The sequence below is a fragment of the Halichoeres trimaculatus genome, unplaced genomic scaffold (assembly GCF_033239565.1).
Source record: "Halichoeres trimaculatus isolate MK-OKI-2021-1 unplaced genomic scaffold, fHalTri1.1 fHalTri1_scaffold_20, whole genome shotgun sequence".
Classification (NCBI taxonomy): domain Eukaryota; kingdom Metazoa; phylum Chordata; class Actinopteri; order Labriformes; family Labridae; genus Halichoeres; species Halichoeres trimaculatus.
Window position 1 is genome coordinate 1523547 of NW_027437198.1, and position 18979 is coordinate 1542525.

Genomic DNA, 18979 nt, shown 5'->3' on the forward strand with positions numbered 1-18979 from the left:
CACACACGTTTGCACGCACTTGCGCCCACACTCGAAACCAGTTGACAAGCATTTGTGTCACGGCGCCAAAAAATAAAAAAATATAGAGGCTTAGACTTTATATTTGAAGTAACGAGGCTCTTGGGGAAATGTAAGGAGCAGAAAGTACCAATATTTATGTTGGTACTTATTGTGTATATGTATGTATTATGTTATGTATAAGATTTGTTGATGCTGCTGAAATGGTTGCTCTTGTTCAGTAAAGACTGTTGGGATTGAAGCTTAGAGGAAAAATCATCTATGTGGTGCGTCTATGGAGACTCTGTTTGGCTCCTGCTCACAGATTCACTGAGCAGAATGTGATGAAACTTGAAATAGAACAACAGGGATGTTAAAGACTTCCAGCAGGTGGGGCTTCATATTTAGAAATGAAGATTCTTATTCTGCTGTAGCTTCATTTCCTTCCTGCTCAGAACAACACGGTTTAAAAACCTGGACAGCTATAGTTTGATCATACCATACACATATTGTTCACATCCAGAGTGAAGAGGTCTCATTTAGCTGTTGTTGACTGTTCGATAAATACAGATACCTTAGCTTGCAATAGAAAAGTAGATTCAGTATTTCTATTTTCTGTTCACATTTTTAAACAAGTCCATACTTTTTCAGGGACCCTTGATGATTTTTATAGTCAGTTGTGTACAGTGACAGTGGTTGTGGCGTGTTCAGAGCATGTGCTTCATTAATCTGTTACTTTAGCGTGTGGAAATACTTTATTGCTCTGTTAAAGGATGTGACTCAATGAGTGTGTACCTGAGAATTTTGTCGTCAGGACATCAGATCGCTGATGTAGTTTGAGATCATGAAATAAGCCCAGGATGCAGACTGAGCCACTTCCTGTTCAGTGTTGATCGTCAGAAACATGAACATATGCAGGAAAGACAGCTTCCTCTGGGGAAAAGGTAAACCTTTAATAGTTATTATTAGCACTGCTAGGTTTGACTGATTCTTAAAATGATTCTAAAAAACCACGTGAGGTTTCAGCGTCTTTACTCATTTTGTTATTGTGGTTTAGCTGCTCTTGGCAGCTTGTTTAGATTCAGCCTGCTCGGTCTGTTTTACTTATTTTAAGATTGATGATTTGAGTTTCACCCGATGTTTTTTTCTTCATGTGTTTAATGGATGGACTAACAGTCACATCTGGCTCTGAAATCTGCAGCACATGACTTAAATTTTCTTTCTTGGTTAACAGTAACTCCAAAATGTAATTTGATTAGTTTTTTCAAGGATGATGAACTTGTTATAACAGAAGAGTTAAATACATGGACAGAGCTTCCACAGAAAGTCTTAATGCATGTTAAATTGTAAAATATGTCATAGAGTCAGAAAACACCAAAGGATGAAACAGAAATTATACAATGTCAAACAAGTTGTTGCAATGGGTGTCACGCACCTGCATTAACTCTTCACCCAGTACTGAAACCTGAGCAGCTTATCTTATTCTGCATGTAGTTTCCTTGACATCACCAGTTAAAATGATTACTCCTTTGATAGCCTCAGACTCTATGGAGCCAAAACCACTTAAATGTTTGATGTTGAAAATAAAACTTGGTATTGAAAAAAAAAAGAATCCTGTAACTGAAAAAGAAACATTAGCTTTGAAAAAAGGTGTAAAATAGAAAAATCATAATGGCATTAGAACAGGGAAAGGCATTGATAACATTTTGCTTTACTAATTTATTTGATGTCAGTTTAATCAGTGACAGTTTATAATTTCAATGATTTTTCTTTATCTCACTTTTTTCCTCCTACCATCTTTTTTCAGTTTCAACTTCCTGTCACTCTTTTTTTTTGTGGTAGGAGGGCGCCATCTGCATTTTATTAGCATATACAGGGTATGTGTTTACATCTCTTTCCCTTGAAACTAAGAAGAGTTGGACTCCATGTTGATTTGTTAAAGCTACCAAAGAACCAGGGCTCAACAAACATCGACCTGTGGCCAAAAATCATATCTTGCAACACCAGGAAAACACAATGTAAAGCCTGAAAGCTACAAAAGCCTTTTATGTGATTTGATTTACAGAATAATTTACCTAAGTGTAAAAAATCCAGTAAAAATCACTGGATACATGGTCCGCGCCATGGAACACAGACGGTCGGTCCGCCTCTTGGAGTACAGACAGCCAGTCCATGCCCCAGAAGCACAGACAGCCAGTCCATGCCCCTGATGCACAGACAGCAAGCTCGCTCCATGGCGCACAGACAGCCAGGTCACGCCGTGGAGAACAAACATGCTGTGCCTCCTGTACACCAGGGTGCCATATCCACAGTGTGTCCTCCTCACTTATGGTTACAAGTGCTGTCACAATTAAAAATGCGTTGCTGTAAAATAAAAGGAAAATAACAACATATAGGACACAAAATGACGGAGGACAAAGTGACCAGTGACAAACAAGAGGAAAGTGTTTCCAAAAGAAGATCAGTGCGTTCTGTTTGGACTTTTTTTTTTTTAAACCTGTCACTGATCAAAGAACAGTTCATGCCTGTATTTTCACAGTTATTTCACATGGCTCTGTGTTATAGTCTTTGACTATAATTTTACAGTCTGTGTCTGGAAACTACACACAATGAAAACTGAAAACTGAAAATTTCTTGAATATCGTAAATTTACTAGACTTTCGTTGTTTTATTAGAAAACAGGAAAAAACAGTTAAAAATTACAGAGCAAATTCCTGTTATATTACGCTTTTTAACAGTGTATGTATAATTGATGTCCATGTTTTTAACTTCAGCAACTCCATCAATGTGATTTCCTGTTTTGATGCCATTGTATTTTTTTTTTTTTTTTTGATACATGTTTTTTTAATACCAATGTTCCTTTTTCAGTTACAGGATATTTTTTATATGACAAATCTTATTTTAACACCATACACTTAAGTCCCAGTTTTGGCTCTATAAGACTCATCCTGGTTCCTCAGGAAGGAGAGGGGCTGCACTTGGTACTGTTCAGGTAGCTTTACTCTAACGTTGGAGGATAAAACTGTGAAGCCCACTGGTCTGCCAATGAGAAGGGGAATAAGAGAGGTTGTCAAAACTGTCAGCATGTCTGCTCTCTGTCTCATCAAACACCTGCTTCTACAGCCCCACCTAAAGCCCCGCCAGGAGAGAGCAGGACGGGGACTTACAGGCTGTGGGCTGCCTCTCAGGTACAAAGCTGAATGTGTCTTCTTCAAGGTTAAATATATTGTTCAGGCACAAGCCACCAGCAGACTCAGACATGACCTTATGTGGATTCTGTGGGAGTCAATATTTAATCAAGGATTGCAAAACATCTGATCCTATATTTTTTCTCCTTCCATATGTTCTCCTTGACTTTAAATCTGTTTCTCTCTCAGCACCTGGCAATCTTGCCTGTTGGAATATTCACTGTCACAGTTATTGTCAGCTGCTTTAAAGTCCCTCAGAGGAGTTTCTGAGTGATCTTGAAAAAGTATCCCTTCTAGATATCTGCCTGATCAGATGAAATGAGATAATCAGCACCAATATAGATTATTCCTAAATGCTGCTTCTCAGCTTCCAAACCAGGCTGAGCAGAACCAGATTAATTTACAGTACGTCTAAGTCTCTATGACAACACCACGTTGGCTGATGAAGTTTAGTAGAGAGAAGAGAGGTCCGTGTTTCTCTCTGCTGAAAACGATTTCTGTGATTAATTTTGTAGTGATGGTGGACACTGGAGCCTGACTGTCAGACAGAAAAAGGACAGAAGAGCAGAAGAAAGATAAACAGGAGAGGGATAGAGCACAAGCTAAAGGCTAAAAAGGCAACCCTGTTTGTGCTAATGTTGACTCTAACCCACAGTCAGCAGTTATTCTGCAGTGGTCTGTTCAAACTTGAGAGTCTATCAATAAAATGAAGAGCCAGGTTACGTTAGCTCTGCTTGGTGAGGTTGGAGTTGGTAGATGAGCTCTGGTAGGACAGAGCCCGGATTCACTAATGTTACACGTTACAGATACATCTCAGAGCACCGGGCTGTGAGTAGAGAGAAATATAGCCGGCTACTAAACTACACTACAAACTGACAAAGTTTACTTTACTGACCTCGTGGAGTTGGATCTGGTAAAATGTTGTCTTGAACAGAGAAAATGTGTTTCAAACACATATGGTATTACGTTACATCTTCATCACAGTCTGCGTGAAACTGTGGTTCAGAAGGTGGCGGGGCAGTCCAATTAAAAAGATCATCGTTACAGCATCTTAACATAAGCCTGTTAACCCCTTGATGATAGTTGTCGTGAATACCTGACATCTGACATCAGTTCCCTGTGCGGTTAAGTGAATCCCACTAATGCCTATTGACTCATCGTCTACACATACCAAGGATAATATCAAATATGAAATGCACTATGCCGTTATATAACGGTCAGAGGTGAACTGTTTCTATCTATCTATCTATCTATCTATCTATCTATCTATCTATCTATCTATCTATCTATCTATCTATCTATCTATCTATCTATCTATCTATCTATCTATCTATCTATCTACCTATCTATCTCATTTAGATTTATTGTATGTGCCATATTCCAATTTACAATCTACACTCTATTTAGCATCTATAAAATGCAAAAAGACAGAAAAACAATGTTTTGATATAGCTGTAAGTCAATTCAGGCAGTAAGGGGTTAATAATAAGAAAAGGAATTTTGACTACAAATCGATTTCTCGTCATTCTTCTGGGTTCATATCGGTCAGTTCTTTAACATGCACAGTTTCAGAAAGCTGTTCACAAGCATTTGGAAGAATGAATCAGGAGACGGTGATGTCCCCTCTTTCAGCTTGATACTGTCTGACCTTCACCAAAACAACGGAGAAACCAGTTAGCAAAGAGGCTAACATAGACAGCTCCACTGTTTTGTACCATTCACAGAGACAGGGTGATATGACAGCTTCTTCTCCTTCACGCTCTGTCTTCTTCTTCTTCTTCTTCTGTTAAGGTTTTGTTTCTTGTCTGGCTTGCAGTGAAGCTTTCATAATGTCATAACTTACGAGTCAAAGCCCACCCCTTACCATTTGGGACCTCGTTTGGTCAGTTTGAATTAATAGTCCTCAGTTGGTATGGTGTGTTTGTGAGCTGAAATGACTAAAACTGGTCTCTTATCTGTTTCAGCAGAGACCTGTCTCAGAAATCCTCAGTCCTGATCTGAAGGAGCACAGGTGAGTGAGCTCTCCTCTGAGTCAGCGAGGCCTTTTTTTATATATCACAGACATGGTGATTCATCCCACTCCCACACCAAGCTCACAGTTCGTTTGCTCAGTTTGACAGTCATCTAGCGGCTGTATTATGAATTTTATTTCTGAGTCAAGTGTCAATTTAGTTTCATTACTTGTTTCCGCTTCAGCGAAAAAAATCTTCAGACCTGCAGCTCAAATCTTTAACCTCAGGTTTTGAATCTTTACAAACAGTTTTTGATATAAAAAAAATACTATTACAACATTTTATATCCTCAGGGCTTATTCAGAAAGGTCAAGTAGACAGCAGAGTAGCCATTCATTTCTTCCATTTCTTCATCTTTGTATAAAGTCTTTACGGAGGAGAGACAGTTCTCAAGAGTTTGGTCAAGTGAATTTTTCTGTTATGTCAAAATAAAAAAAACTTCTGCTACGATCCTTAAAATCTTTATTACTTGGAGTATATTCCTAGCAAAACAGTGTGTTAGATGTCTCAGAGAACATGTGAAAACATCACAGCCGTTCTGTGTTAGCTGAACTTGATGTGTGCTAGCTCTTACTGAAAAACTGAAAATATCTGCAGGGCACAGCTTTTACAAGGCTGTCAGCTAGTCCTCAGGGACAGAGCTGTTTCCCCATGCAACACTGGCACTTATAGGGGCTGCTTTATTCTATTTAACTGGAATCTGAGTGTTTTTTTATCATTATTATTATTAAATGGAACTAAGTGAAAACATTTCTATCCAATGAATTGAAGTAATGATTTTTGACTTCTCCATGTGTTTCCTTGCAGTAAAAATGTCACGAGGAGCAGGAAGGTTTTACGAGGGAAAAAGAAATTCAACATGGACCCAAACAAGGTTATTATTATTAAAATTATTATTATTATTATTAAATTACTGCAGAAGTTTTATCTCTCTACTGCTGTTCTTACTCGTGCACACACTCTTAACACACAAAAATAAATAAAAACATTTTCTCAGATGAGCTGCATGTGGAAACACAGACAATCATCCGTGCTTAAGCACACACATTCCACAATGAAGACATTAAGGTGTCATTTCAGCCCCTCATAGATCCTTCCCTAAATTCTTCACACTCAAAGAATTTGAGACAGTGCCTGACATCACATGGGGGGGAATGAAAATGAAGGCCATGCTGCTGATGAAGCACCTGGGGATCCTGGGTAAGGTAGAGGAGACCTCTGTTCATCTGCTGCAGGATTGGCTTCAAGTTGTTTATGAGATTTGGCAAACTCTGGTTACTTCATTCATCTACACAATCAAAACTCTGCACACTTGGTGTAATGGAAGAATTATGCAGGAATGATTCAGCCTGATCCATAACACTGTGGTCTAATGTGGTCTAATGTGGTCTCATGTGGTCTAATGTGGTCTTTTTCTTGAAGAACAGAGTATTTGCTGTTTTTATGCACATATGCAAAGACATGCCTGAAAAGAAAATACACATAGAGTGTCAAACCTTTGTCTTCATGGGGTTTGACCAAACAGAGTGTATTCATCATTCCCATGGGTAACAGAGTGCTGCAGGAGCTGAACCCCTCTGTGAGGGTCAGGAGACAAACAGAGAACCTCTCACCAAGCAGACATGGAGCAGACATGGAGTAGAAAGATGCTGAGCAGTGTTGCTGCAGTGTGCATGCTTGCTGTGTGTTTGTTTAAAGTGCAGAGGCGGAAAGCATACAGATGCAGAAGCCTGGTTAGCGAGAAAAGCCTCTTCCTGTTCTCTGAAGTGGGGCAGAAGCATCTTACCACAGCGGCTTGTCTCTCCCCCTCTCCATCTCTCTGTTCTCATTTCTCATTTCTCTCCGTGCTTCCGTTCTTCAGACAGGCACGAGAGAAGTTTGAGACTGGTTGAGGTTAAGAGTGACTCGAAGTGAGGTTGATTAGGAGAACTCCTCAGTACATGGGGTCTCATTTTGCAGAATTGCCAGAGAGCTCCTCTGAGATTCCCACACAGCAGCATGAAATATTCAATCAACCTGACGGAAAACTTCCGCTCCTATGATTAATGCCAGCAGGGATTTAAGGACGGGAAAGAATACTTAACACGACTGAGATGACTCAAATATCAACCCACAAACTGAGCAGGTTTGCTCACAGGTTTCAACATGAAAGAGAAATGAAACAGACATCGAAGCTTTTGATTCCTGATTGAATCAGAAAAGGAGCTCTACAGAACAAGTGTGTTACTCTCTGAAAAGGTTTCACACTCACTGACCTCTGACCATGTCTTCATGTTGCAGGGGATCCAGTTCCTGGTTGACCACAGTCTGCTGGAGTGGAGAGCCCAGTCTGTGGCCGAGTTCCTGTTCAAAGAGGACGGACTCAACAAAACTGCCATTGGGAACTTCCTGGGGGAAAGGTGTATGACACACACACATGCACGCATACATACACACACACACACACACACACACACACACACACACACACATGCACGCATACACACACACACACACACGCATACACACACACACACACACACACACACACACACACACACACACACACACACACACGTATATATATACATGTATAAATAGGTCTGTAATTTCCATCAGAGGTACACTTCAACTATGAGAGACAAAATGAGAAAAACAATCCAGGACCACACTGTAGGATTTAAAGAAGTGATTTGTACAGAGATACACAGATTTACCTGATGCCTGCTAAAAAAAACAGAGGCTCCCATTTTTTAACTTTGATGTTGGCTTTGTTTGTCTTTACACAGGAATCCGATGCATATGGAGATCCTGAAAGTGTTTGTGGGTCTACATGAGTTCTCAGACCTGAACCTGGTGCAGGCACTCAGGTGTGTGTGTGTTTCACTAAATCACTGAGAGGAGGACTCTTTTGTCAGTGTGCCTCTGAGCCTGACATTCTGTGGTTGTTTCACCCTCTCTGTCTCTGTTGTCTTGCAGACAGTTTCTGTGGAGCTTCCGTCTGCCTGGCGAAGCTCAGAAGATTGATAGGATGATGGAGGCATTCGCAACTCGTTACTGTGGCTGTAACCCAGGAGTATTTAAATCCACAGGTAAAGAATAGGGTCTGTGTGTGGGCTGAAGGTAACTAATCAAAAGGCAAGAGCAGGAACCAGAGGAGGAATCAGAGGAGGAACCAAAGCAGGAACCAAAGCAGGAACCAGAGCAGGAACCAGAGGAGGAACCAAAGCAGGAACCAAAGCAGGAACCAGAGGAGGAACCAAAGCAGGAACCAGAGCAGGCAGGAAAGGGCTCAGAACAGGAGGAGCATGTCAGACAAATGGCTGGATGTATCGACTAGGTGAACAGAGATGATGTGGCAGGAACATGAGGGAGGAGCTGGGAAGAAGAAGGAAAAAGGGAGTGAGGAAAAACAAATACAGGTCACACACATCAGGGAGGTGATCAAAGGTGAGGGAGGCAGCTTGACAGGAACTGAAAAAGACCAGAGATAGGGTTAACAAAATGAAACAGGAGATTCAGATTCAGATTCAGGCACAGGTCTTAAAGCAACCCACAGGGATCACAAAAAACTGGAACTGTCCAGTCCAAGTGTTCTGCAACAGCCATTATTCTGAACGCTAACAACACAACAATGCACAGTTAGATTTTTACCCTTTGTGTGTGTGTGTGTGTGTGTGTGTGTGTGTGTGTGTGTGTGTGTGTGTGTGTGTGTGTGTGTGTGTGTGTGTGTGAGTGTGTGTGCGTGCGTGCGTGTGTGCGTGCGTGCGTGCGTGCGTGCGTGCGTGCGTGTGTGTGTGTGTGTGTGAAACAGATACATGCTACATCCTGTCTTTTTCAATCATCATGCTCAACACAAGCCTCCACAATCCAAATGTGAAGGAGAAGCCGAGCCTGCAGAGGTTTGTCTCCATGAACCGAGCCATCAACAGTGGAGAGGACCTGCCCACCGAGCTGCTTACGGTCTGATCCCAACACACACTCTGAGTCATGTCACTCCAAAGCTAGGGTTAACATGCTGAACCAACAAACTATAACCAGGGGAAGTGCCCTGCTCCTAAGAAACAAACCCAGATGGCAGCACCTGGTGTGAATGTTGAGTCTGTTCACTTTGCCTCTGAAAGACTTTTTAAAGGAAACCTCAAAAACTGAACCTGTCAACTTAGAATAACCAAAATTCAAAGTTTTAAATGTTAGAGTGTCTGACACAGTGTTTCAGCTCTGTAAGACACAATTCAAGAATGAAGAGATAAATATGCACTTGATTTCATCTATCTCTACCTTTTTAAAAAAGATAGTTCTCCCATTAAATCCAATCGTTGTATCTTGTTCATCCTGAACACATATATATCTTTTAGTCCTGCAGCTGACACTAAACAAAAACCGAAATACAAATCTTTATTCCACAACTTATTAAATTTTAGGCTAAAGCACAGGCTACAGGCTAAATCATGAGCTAAAGGCTAAAACATGAGTTTAGGGCTAAATCACAGGCTTAAGGTTAACACAAAGGGTTAATGTGCTAATGTTGCTCCCAACCCACAGTCAGCAGTTATTCTGCAGTGGTCTGTTCAAACTTGAGAGTCTATCAATAAAATGAAGAGCCAGGTTAAGTTAGCTCTGCTTGGTGTGTGCAACTCCAGGCCAAAAGGTGGCGCTGCATTCACTTCAAACTGATCCTTCTCACAGCATCTTGAAAATGTACTTATAGCCATTCAAATTGTTTTTCCACAACACAACAGCTCAAAAGGATTGAAAAAAAACAACATAAAGTGAGAACGTAATGCTGAGTGTTTTTCTGTGTTTATCAGAAACTGTACGCCAGCATCCGCAGCGAGCCGTTCAAAATCCCAGAGGATGACGGGAATGATCTCACTCTGACTTTTTTTAATCCAGACAGAGAGGGATGGCTGCTGAAGAATGGTAAGAACACACACACACACACACACACACACACACACACACACACACACACACACACACACACACACACACACACACACACGTATCAGAGTCCTTGAGCCTTCCTCATCATCTGTTGTTATATTTGTCTTCCTGTGCCGCAGGAGGCAGAGTGAAGACCTGGAAGAGAAGGTGGTTCATTCTGACAGACAGCTGTCTGTACTACTTTAAATACACCACGGTGAGTGACCGTCTCCTCCTGACATGAACACACATCACGTGGATCATTAAACATGCACATGTCAAACCACTCCAGGAGGGTTACTGTGTTTCATATTCGGCCTCCTTCAACAGGATAAAGATCCAATCGGGATTATTCCTCTGGAGAACCTGAACGTCAGGAAGCTACAGGACACCAGCAAACCGGTGAAGCTATATTATGTTATCATTTGACATATTAATCCTTTTAAAGTGCGTGAAAGCAGATCCAGATGTCTGCCTCTACATGAACCACAGGAGCTTACAGTGTGTGTGTGTGTGTGTGTGTGTGTGTGTGTGTGAGTGTGTGTGTGTGTGTGTGTGTGTGTGTGTGTGTGTGTGTGTGTGTGTGTGTGTGTGTGTGTGTGTGTGTGTGTGTGTGTGTGTGTGTGTGTGTGTGCGTGCGTGCGTGTGTGTGTGTGTGTTTGAACAGTACTGTCTGGAGTTATATAACCCCAAAGAACTGAAGATTAAAGCCTGTAAGACGAAGAACAAAGGCAGAGTGGTCCAGGGGAAGCATCAGTCCTACAAGCTGAGTGCAGCCAGTGAAGAGGAACGAGAAGACTGGATGGACGCCATCGGGTGAGAGGGACATCAGACATTTGACTGACACAGTGTCCAGTTACATGAAAAACTAATGAGAAACTTAAAGATGAAATTAACCACCCTACCTACACAGGTAGTTACCACAGACTAAAGAAAAGGTATAACCAGGCAGGTCAACATGACGGCCCCTCAGGAGCGATGGGCGCCCTGTGACGTCCAGCTGCAGGTTGTGGAGGATGCCTCCTCTATCAGAACAGATGAGACAGAAGTCTGTGTGTAAAATCAAAACAGGTCACACACTTTCCCTCAAACATGGTCCCTGATGTCAAAGTTCGTCAATGTCAAGTTATTTACGCATAAGTTCTCATGTTTCTAAAAACAGTACCCTTATTTCCTGTTATACAAAGAGTGTGATGAGAGCTCTGTTACCAGCTGTGACTCCTGCTCCTGTGTGCATTAATACAACAGGAGTAGACGATCAAGCCTTGTTCATCGTTATATTATATTATATTATATTATATTATATTATATTATATTATATTATATTATATAATTATATCATATTATGTCATATTATGTCATATTATATTATATTATATTATATTATATTATATTATATTATATTATATTATATTATATTATATTATATTATATTATATTATATTATTTGATACAGAGGTGTCAAAAGTATTCACATTTATTACTCAAGTAGAAGTATATATCGTAGGGTTTAAAAAGAAGTAGAATTAAGAGCATCAGTTGAGCTTTTTACTGAAAGTAGAAGAAGAAGTGTAAAAGTACTGGTTTCAAAACTACTTTAAGTATAAAAGTAGAAGTAATGTAAGGGAAAAATATGCCATTAAGGACAAAAGCTTAGGCTGTGCCACAGCGGCCTAAAGTGCTCTCTAAAGACCATAATAATTTCAAAGTTTTGTTAAAATGTTAACCTTGAAAAATTTGGAGCAGCTGGTGTTGATCAGTGGGCTTTTAATAAACAGGTGCTAGATCACTTTAAACTTATTAAGGATTACCAAAATGTTTGATCACTTTATTTAGACACCATCACAACACCCCCAATGTTTCTCATATTCCAACTCATGCTCAGACAATGTTACGTTCATACCTCTCAACCCATCACAATCCAGTTCACTTTTTCCCAATGGCACTATTTATCTGGATAGGTTTTATTTTGTGTGTGTGTTTGTTCTCTCTTTTTTTTTTTTTTTTGATGACAGGCTGGAATGAAAACAAGCTGAAATGAAACAGGAGTAGCGACGCTATTTTTAAAATGTACAGAGTTGAAAAAACAGATATTTGTCTGAAAATGTAAAGATTGGAAATAAAAAGCCAGCAAAAAAATAACTACTCCAGTAAAGTAAAGACACCCAAAATTTCAACTTAAGTAAGGTAACAAAGTATTTTTACTAAGTTACTTATTATATTATATTATATTATATATTATATTATATTATATTATATTATATTATATTATATTATATTATATTATATTATATTATATTATTTTTTATTATTTTATATTATTTTATATTATATTATATGATATTATATGATATTATATCTTAAAAATTGACTGAGCTCCCAAAGCCAAACCAACGCTTGAAGAAATTCCAGAAATAAAAAAGGATGAGAACTGTTGTTGCCAGTGGAAAGTTGAATAATTTCATAAGTTTATTTAAAGTTGTATCAACTAATTTGACTTTAATGAACTACTTTGTAACATTCCTCTTATCTTTCAGATCAAGTATAGCTAAGGACCCTTTTTATGACCTGGTGTCTGCACGCAAGAGGAAGCTCATACACACCTCGCCATCAAAGGACTGAAAGACCAATCACAGCAGACAGTGGATTCTGAGGAGCCTGTGTATCATGACTGGGTGTACAGTATAAGATTATAAGATTCATTGTTGGCACAGTTGATGTAAAAAGTCTTCAGTGCAGCACTGAAAGGAGGAGAAAACGTGAAAGAACGTTCAAAGATGTAGACAAGATGTAAACAACAAGGAACTGTTGTTCTCAAGCTCTGCTACTCCATCAAGCATTAACTGAACAAAAAGGAAGGACAAACTGACAAAAAGAGAGACACACAAGACTATTTTAAATTATAAAACACAACATAGAGACAAAAACGCCTTCTTGGACACAAAACTTAAAAGAAGGTGCGAGAAAAGAAAAGAGAAATACAAAAAAAAAAAAAAAAGGGTGAAAGAGTCGTGAAAACAACGCACTGAAATACTGCTGGGGTACACAGGTACCCCAGCGGTACAGGCGGGTATAAGGCAAAAAGTGAAACGGCCATGTTTCTGAAAATGACAAGCACAGAGGACGATCTCCAGAAGACAGGCATTGAAAATAAAGTAGGAGTGAGCACAGAAAAGCAATAATCCCACAAGGACACTCAGAAAAAGATGAAAACAACTGTGCTGAATGCAATAAAAGAGGAAATGGTGAATTCAAGAAAATGCACAATGACCACAATCGCACAAATCATTTCCTGTTACTGATTTCAAATGACTCCACAGAGAAACACACAGCATGGGGTCCGTGGCATTGGTAGACCTTCAGTTTCCTCTGGATTAACAAACAGCTATCATTATGCTTTATAGCATCCTAACATAGAAAATACAGGTGCAGTACTAGAAACAGAAGTGTAACTGTGAAGAGCTGAACACAGAGATTTCTTTTGGAACAGAAGAGTTGGCAGCGTTAAGACCTTCTTTCTCTGTAACAGAGACCAGAGGGGAGAGTTGGAAATAACGAATAAAAATCAAACTTAGAAAGCAGTTTCTCAAATATTTGAGAGGGGGAATGTCCCGAGGGTTTTTCAGGTGTAGCCTGGGCCTTTCAACTCTAGGTGCCATCCCAACATCCTGAGCGATGGCTGTCTGTCTGTCTGTCTGTCTGTCTGTCTGTCTGTCTGTCTGTCTGTTCAGCTGCCCTGTAAAGGAAGCTAATTCATCAGTATCTGGACACAATGTGACATCCATGTGATGCTTATCATTACACTATTACATTATCAAGGTAGGTTACATGAGTGAAGAAGAAAATGATTTAAAAAAAACAACACCTTTTCACTCACAGAGTGTGAGACTAAGGTGGACCCCACGTCAGGCTGAGCTGGGCCCCCCTGGACAAATGAAGCTGGTCACGCCCCTGGATTTCCAGTTAACAGGAGCTATTTGTAAACCTAATTTCATTCAAGTTCATTTGCTCCTTTTTCTCCTCTTTAACATGTTTCAGTCAAGAGATTTGTTAGGGATGTTTATAAAGTGAGATGTGAAAAGCTTAAAGATGTTTTAATATTTAGGGACACTCCATACAAAAAACAGGAACAGGGTTTTGTAGTTCAAGTGGTTGTTGAATGACTTCAGTTGATGGAGAGACTGTAAAGAATTAAACTTGTACTTATGTAATAAACATAATAAACCTGTTTGTTCTGTGTCTGCTTTTGTCCAACAGATGGCGCTGCATCCTCACTTTGTCACCTCTCCTGTGAGAGAACTTGAAACAAGATGTTTTCTGTGCTGAGGTCTTAAGGACTCTTGTTTTTTTCAGTGACAGTGTGACGTTTTACTTCAGAGAATTCAGTTTTCCCCGTATTTGAAATATGAGTGATCAGACATGAAGCGGCTGATGATGTGTGGCGCCTTCTATGTGGACTTCCTGTGTGGGTGTGTAACGCTGTGTCAGGCCTGTGGTTTCCTTACAGCAACAAAACCAAACATAAAACATTGCTTTTGTTAAAATGCATTTCCAATCAGAAGATTTTTCAAACATGGAGGGTGTGATCAAGTGACTCATCTGGGAAAAAGAAACTGGAGAATGGTCTGTTTCTACTTGAATTTGTTGACTTTAGTTTGACCTTTGTTTAGTGTTTGTTCAGCAGCTCCACACGCTGTTTCCTGACCTTTCTGAGCCAACAAATTAAAGATAATTAACTCTCTTCTGTGGCTCAAAGCTAAATTTCCCATTTGATGAAGGTGAGTAAATAAAGACAATCAATAACTTCTTTTAAACAAAAGGTGAACTAACTGTTTAAAATGGAGATCGAGCCATGCATAAACAAACATTTTGTTTCGTTTGTCACAGACAAACAAAAACACAGTTTGTTCACTTTCTGATGTTTAACTTTTGTGAACAACCTGCAGCAGCTAACGTCTACAAGCTGCTCAGGGTCCTGGAAGTTCTGTGCGTCATAAAACTTGTCAACACCGACCGCTAACAGTGACAGACGAATGATTTATTGATCTAGTTAGATCAATAAAGGCTGACAGGTAGCTGCAGTTGAATTTGGCAGGTAACAAGAACATGTGGAGACATTTAAACTAATGCAACATGACTTTTCATGTTGATGATCATGACTAGTGAACATAGCACAGAGGAAGAAAAACAACCAAACGAAACACCAAATAGATAAAGCATTTTCCTAAACTAGGGTGAAGCTTGGCTCCACTTTCACTCGCTTTCAGGAACTTGGAGAGCACCATGGGACGGAGACAAACATGAGTCAGCTTTCTGCTAACAAGGTATGAGTCAAATACCTGTGATAAGCTCCAGTGTTGCCACAGTTACTTTGAAAAAGTAATCTGATTACTGATTAGTCCTTTAAAAAGTATCTTAGTTTCTTAACTGACTACTTGATTTTAAAAGAAACTAAATTAGAATACAAATTACTTTATTAGTTACTTCTAGCAGTTGCTGACAATACCTGCAGCTGCATAATTTGGCAAAATTGTGCGATGCAATTAAATTGGATAATAATATGAGTCGATATGTTTTGTTTTTGAAGTAACATGCAGACATTGGTAGTTGTAAAATGTGTACTTTACAATTTAAAACAAAAAAATCATTTTATTCAATTTGAATTTCAAAATAAAACTAAAGAAAGCTTTTACAGTACTGTTTTTGGAGCACTACAGCACGGTTCAGTTCAATTTTCAATCTTTTTAAATGCTTTGTTTTAGTCTAGTTTAGATTTTATCAATTTCATTTTTTGTTAAAGCTGTAGTCTGTTGATCCTGTATTTGTAATACTATAAGAAAAAATAAATGTTGCTTGAGTGCAGGCTCACATAATCCTCAGTACCCTGTTCGGGGCACCCCAGTCTAAAAAGTCTGGGCACGCCCCTGCTTGCCACCGGTGCCTTGTTGAAGCCTAGGTTATGTTGCTCTGCTCCTCAACGGTTGGGCGCAGTGGAGGGTTCAGCTCATGGTATAGAGGGAGTTACAGTGAAAGACAGGACTCACCTTTCCCCAGGTAAAAGTCAAACAATATATATATATATATATATATATATATATATATATATATATATATATATATATATATATATATATATATATATTTGCTCTGTTCTCTGAATTTAAACATTTATCACATATCTACTCCACTCCAGTCCAGTTTGTTTGCCACAGTTTTTATTGGATTTTTTTTCTATAAAACTTTCCTTGTTATCACCCCAAGTGGTTCAAGGTCTTCACATTTAATCCGTATAATGACAACAGCAGCTGTAAGTGCAGCGTTCATTATTCACAGCCTGAACAAACTCCCTCTCTGTCACAGAGGGTCTCCTGTAAGGTGATACTCAGGGACAACAGCACAACTGATCACTGTCATGTAGCCATAGTTACCAGGCTGGCTTGTGGAAATCATATTTCCACCTGCATTACCTGAGCTCATGCCTGGGTTATACAAGATGGAAAACACTAAACAGAATAATTTAATACAAAAACAAAATAAAGAAAAGTAAAGATGATCTTTGGCTAAAAACTCTCTGCAGTAGCTACTGATCACCTGCTGACTTAAACTGCAACATTTAGCTGCAGGACCTCAAACAGGTCATCCTGGGACTCATAGTACAACCATCAAGTCCTCAGGTACTCTTTGGACCTTTCCTTTCCAAATAAGAGCTGGTTCTGTCTTAAGACTGGATGCAGTTCTTCTTCTGATGTCTGCGCCGACTTTTAGGTCCTGTAGAGAGAAGATGTGCAGTTATACTAAAACAAGTAGATAAAAACTTTCTATGAGAATTGTGAGACAAACAAAGGGGAGTGTGAAACTGTGACTCTGTAAGACGTAGGGCTGGGGGTAAACGATTATTTTTAAAACAATTAATCGGGGGATTATTTTATCGATTAGTCGACTAATCTAACAATTAATTGGACGATTAGTCTAACAATTATTTTTCTGTTGTTCAATTATTTCAAAACCATAATGTATCCCAAATAAATGCCAAAATGATCTTTCTCATAACAGAGCTAATTAAACAACACTGTTTTGCAAAGCAAAATGCAAAATATAGAATAAAATGATAAAAAATAAAAAGGCCAGTCTGTTGACTCTGTAAGACACCCTACAGAAACACAGAGAACTTCTCTCACTGAAACATGCTCTGCAGTCTCACTATGAGCTGGTAAAGTTTGTTTCATGGCTGATGGGCTGAGGTTTGCTGTTTACCTTTTGGAGTGTACTTTTGTTTGTAAAAAGTTTACAGTCAAAGAAGCTTGAAGGCAACGTGTAAGTATTAAATCATAAAATTTCATGATGTTTTATGTTATTATGTATTGTAGCTTATGGTTCATAGCATTTTGAATCATTTGGTTTGGTAGTTTCGTCTCATATTGTATCATGAGGTTTTGTATGGTATCATGGCCATGTTATGCTGTAAACTTACAGTTTTTATAAACTGTAATGTTTTGTAACCTCTCAGATCATTGTGTATCCTAACAGTTCATCATAACGTGGTGCGTTTTCTATCATTTCTTATCATGGGGTATGATATCCCATCCTATGGTATATTTAATTGTACCTTCTTATGTTGTTTTAAGTTGAATCATATCCTTATGGGTCATGTCTCACTCGTGTTCCATGTGGTATTATATTGTTTTGTACTGAGTATCATAGCATACAGACCACATCACAGTGTTTGGAGCTGTCTTTTATTGGATTATCTCATCCTTTGTGGTAAATTGAATTATTTTAACCTTTGTTACTGTATAAGTTTGTTTTATTTTAACCCTCTTGTTGTCGACTACACTTATCAGATCAAATATTACATTTGTGTTTCATTTCTAATTTATAGTATCAGTATGTATCACATGATTTTGTTTGGTGTCATATGTTTTCTATCATATATCATTTTATTCTATATGTTGTGTTATAGCATGTAGGTCTGGCATGTTTTTGAGTTTGTATCATACCCAAAGTTTATCAAATCATTTTAAGGTCAAATGTGGTTCATATAAACTTTAGAACAGCTCATCCTAAAGTCCAGTAGCAACAAAAAAAGTTCCAGTTACACAAGCATTAACCTGATGAACGTCAGTGAGCCCCACAGGACAATAAGGTAATTAGTGAAATAAATAATCACAGCCTAATGAACGACACCAAAACAATATAAAGAGAAAAAAATGTGAAGACCTACCGTCCTCGTCCCCCGTGCTGATGGTCTGCAGAGACATACTCCTCTGAATCACCTTTGAAGGCTTCCTGCTTTTGTTTTTCATTGAAGTTGGTTTCTCAATGATCTCAAAAGAGTCCTCTGTCTCGTCTGCCGTGACATCATTAGTCTCTGACACTTTGGTAACGAGGGTGGGGTTTGGAGGAGTGACCACATCCTCCAGGATTGTCTCTGTGCCGTGATTGGCTCCTCTGCCTTTCAGGAAATGTCTGAACGAGCTGCGCTGTTTCTTGGAACCGGAGTTTTTATTTTTCTTTGAACCCCCCTTCCCATCCTCATCCTCATCCTCTGAGGGTGGACCGGCGCTGTGAGGAGAGACTCCGCCCATGCTCTCCTTGCTGGGTCTGTGGTTCTGCAGCCCGTTCCTCTGGTTCAGCCCGCTGATCACAGAGTCTCTGGTGGTGGATAGGTCCTGCAGAGACCCCGTCAGGCCCGTGCTGTTCCCAAACACTAACGAGTACTTTGGATTGTGGTATTTGTGAGCAGGCACCTTCAGATCGATCTGTCGAGACTCTCCCACAGACACCTGAAAGCGAGAGGTGGACACAGGGAGAGCACGGGCTGGCTCCACCTTTGGCTTCCTGACGGGGGCAGGTAGGGGTGGCTTGGTGATGTTGAAC

At 39.5% G+C, this 18979-nt stretch overlaps 2 protein-coding genes across 2 annotated transcripts in view; one reads left to right on the forward strand and one right to left on the reverse strand.

The window, feature by feature from the left end:
• The first annotated feature begins 858 nt into the window (after positions 1-858).
• LOC141809521 (cytohesin-4-like) lies at positions 859-14202 on the forward strand. Its single transcript, XM_074696589.1, has 13 exons — positions 859-941; positions 3121-3185; positions 5150-5196; positions 6005-6071; positions 7478-7596; positions 7966-8046; positions 8156-8268; positions 8991-9139; positions 9988-10099; positions 10243-10319; positions 10433-10504; positions 10770-10918; positions 12640-14202. The coding sequence occupies exons 1-13, from the start codon at positions 902-904 to the stop codon at positions 12722-12724; spliced, it is 1176 nt and encodes a 391-aa protein (XP_074552690.1). The 5' UTR covers positions 859-901; the 3' UTR covers positions 12725-14202.
• A 2110-nt stretch (positions 14203-16312) lies between these two features.
• The window catches only part of fam83fa (family with sequence similarity 83 member Fa), a 22754-nt gene continuing 20087 nt past the window's right edge, over positions 16313-18979 (reverse strand). The window contains exons 4-5 of the mRNA XM_074697074.1: positions 18324-18979; positions 16313-16870 (exon numbers count right to left, since the gene is read on the reverse strand). The exon at positions 18324-18979 is cut by the window's right edge and continues 129 nt beyond it. Coding sequence (XP_074553175.1) covers positions 16821-16870; positions 18324-18979 — 706 coding nt within the window. The 3' untranslated portion in view covers positions 16313-16820. The remainder of the gene's footprint in view (positions 16871-18323) is intronic.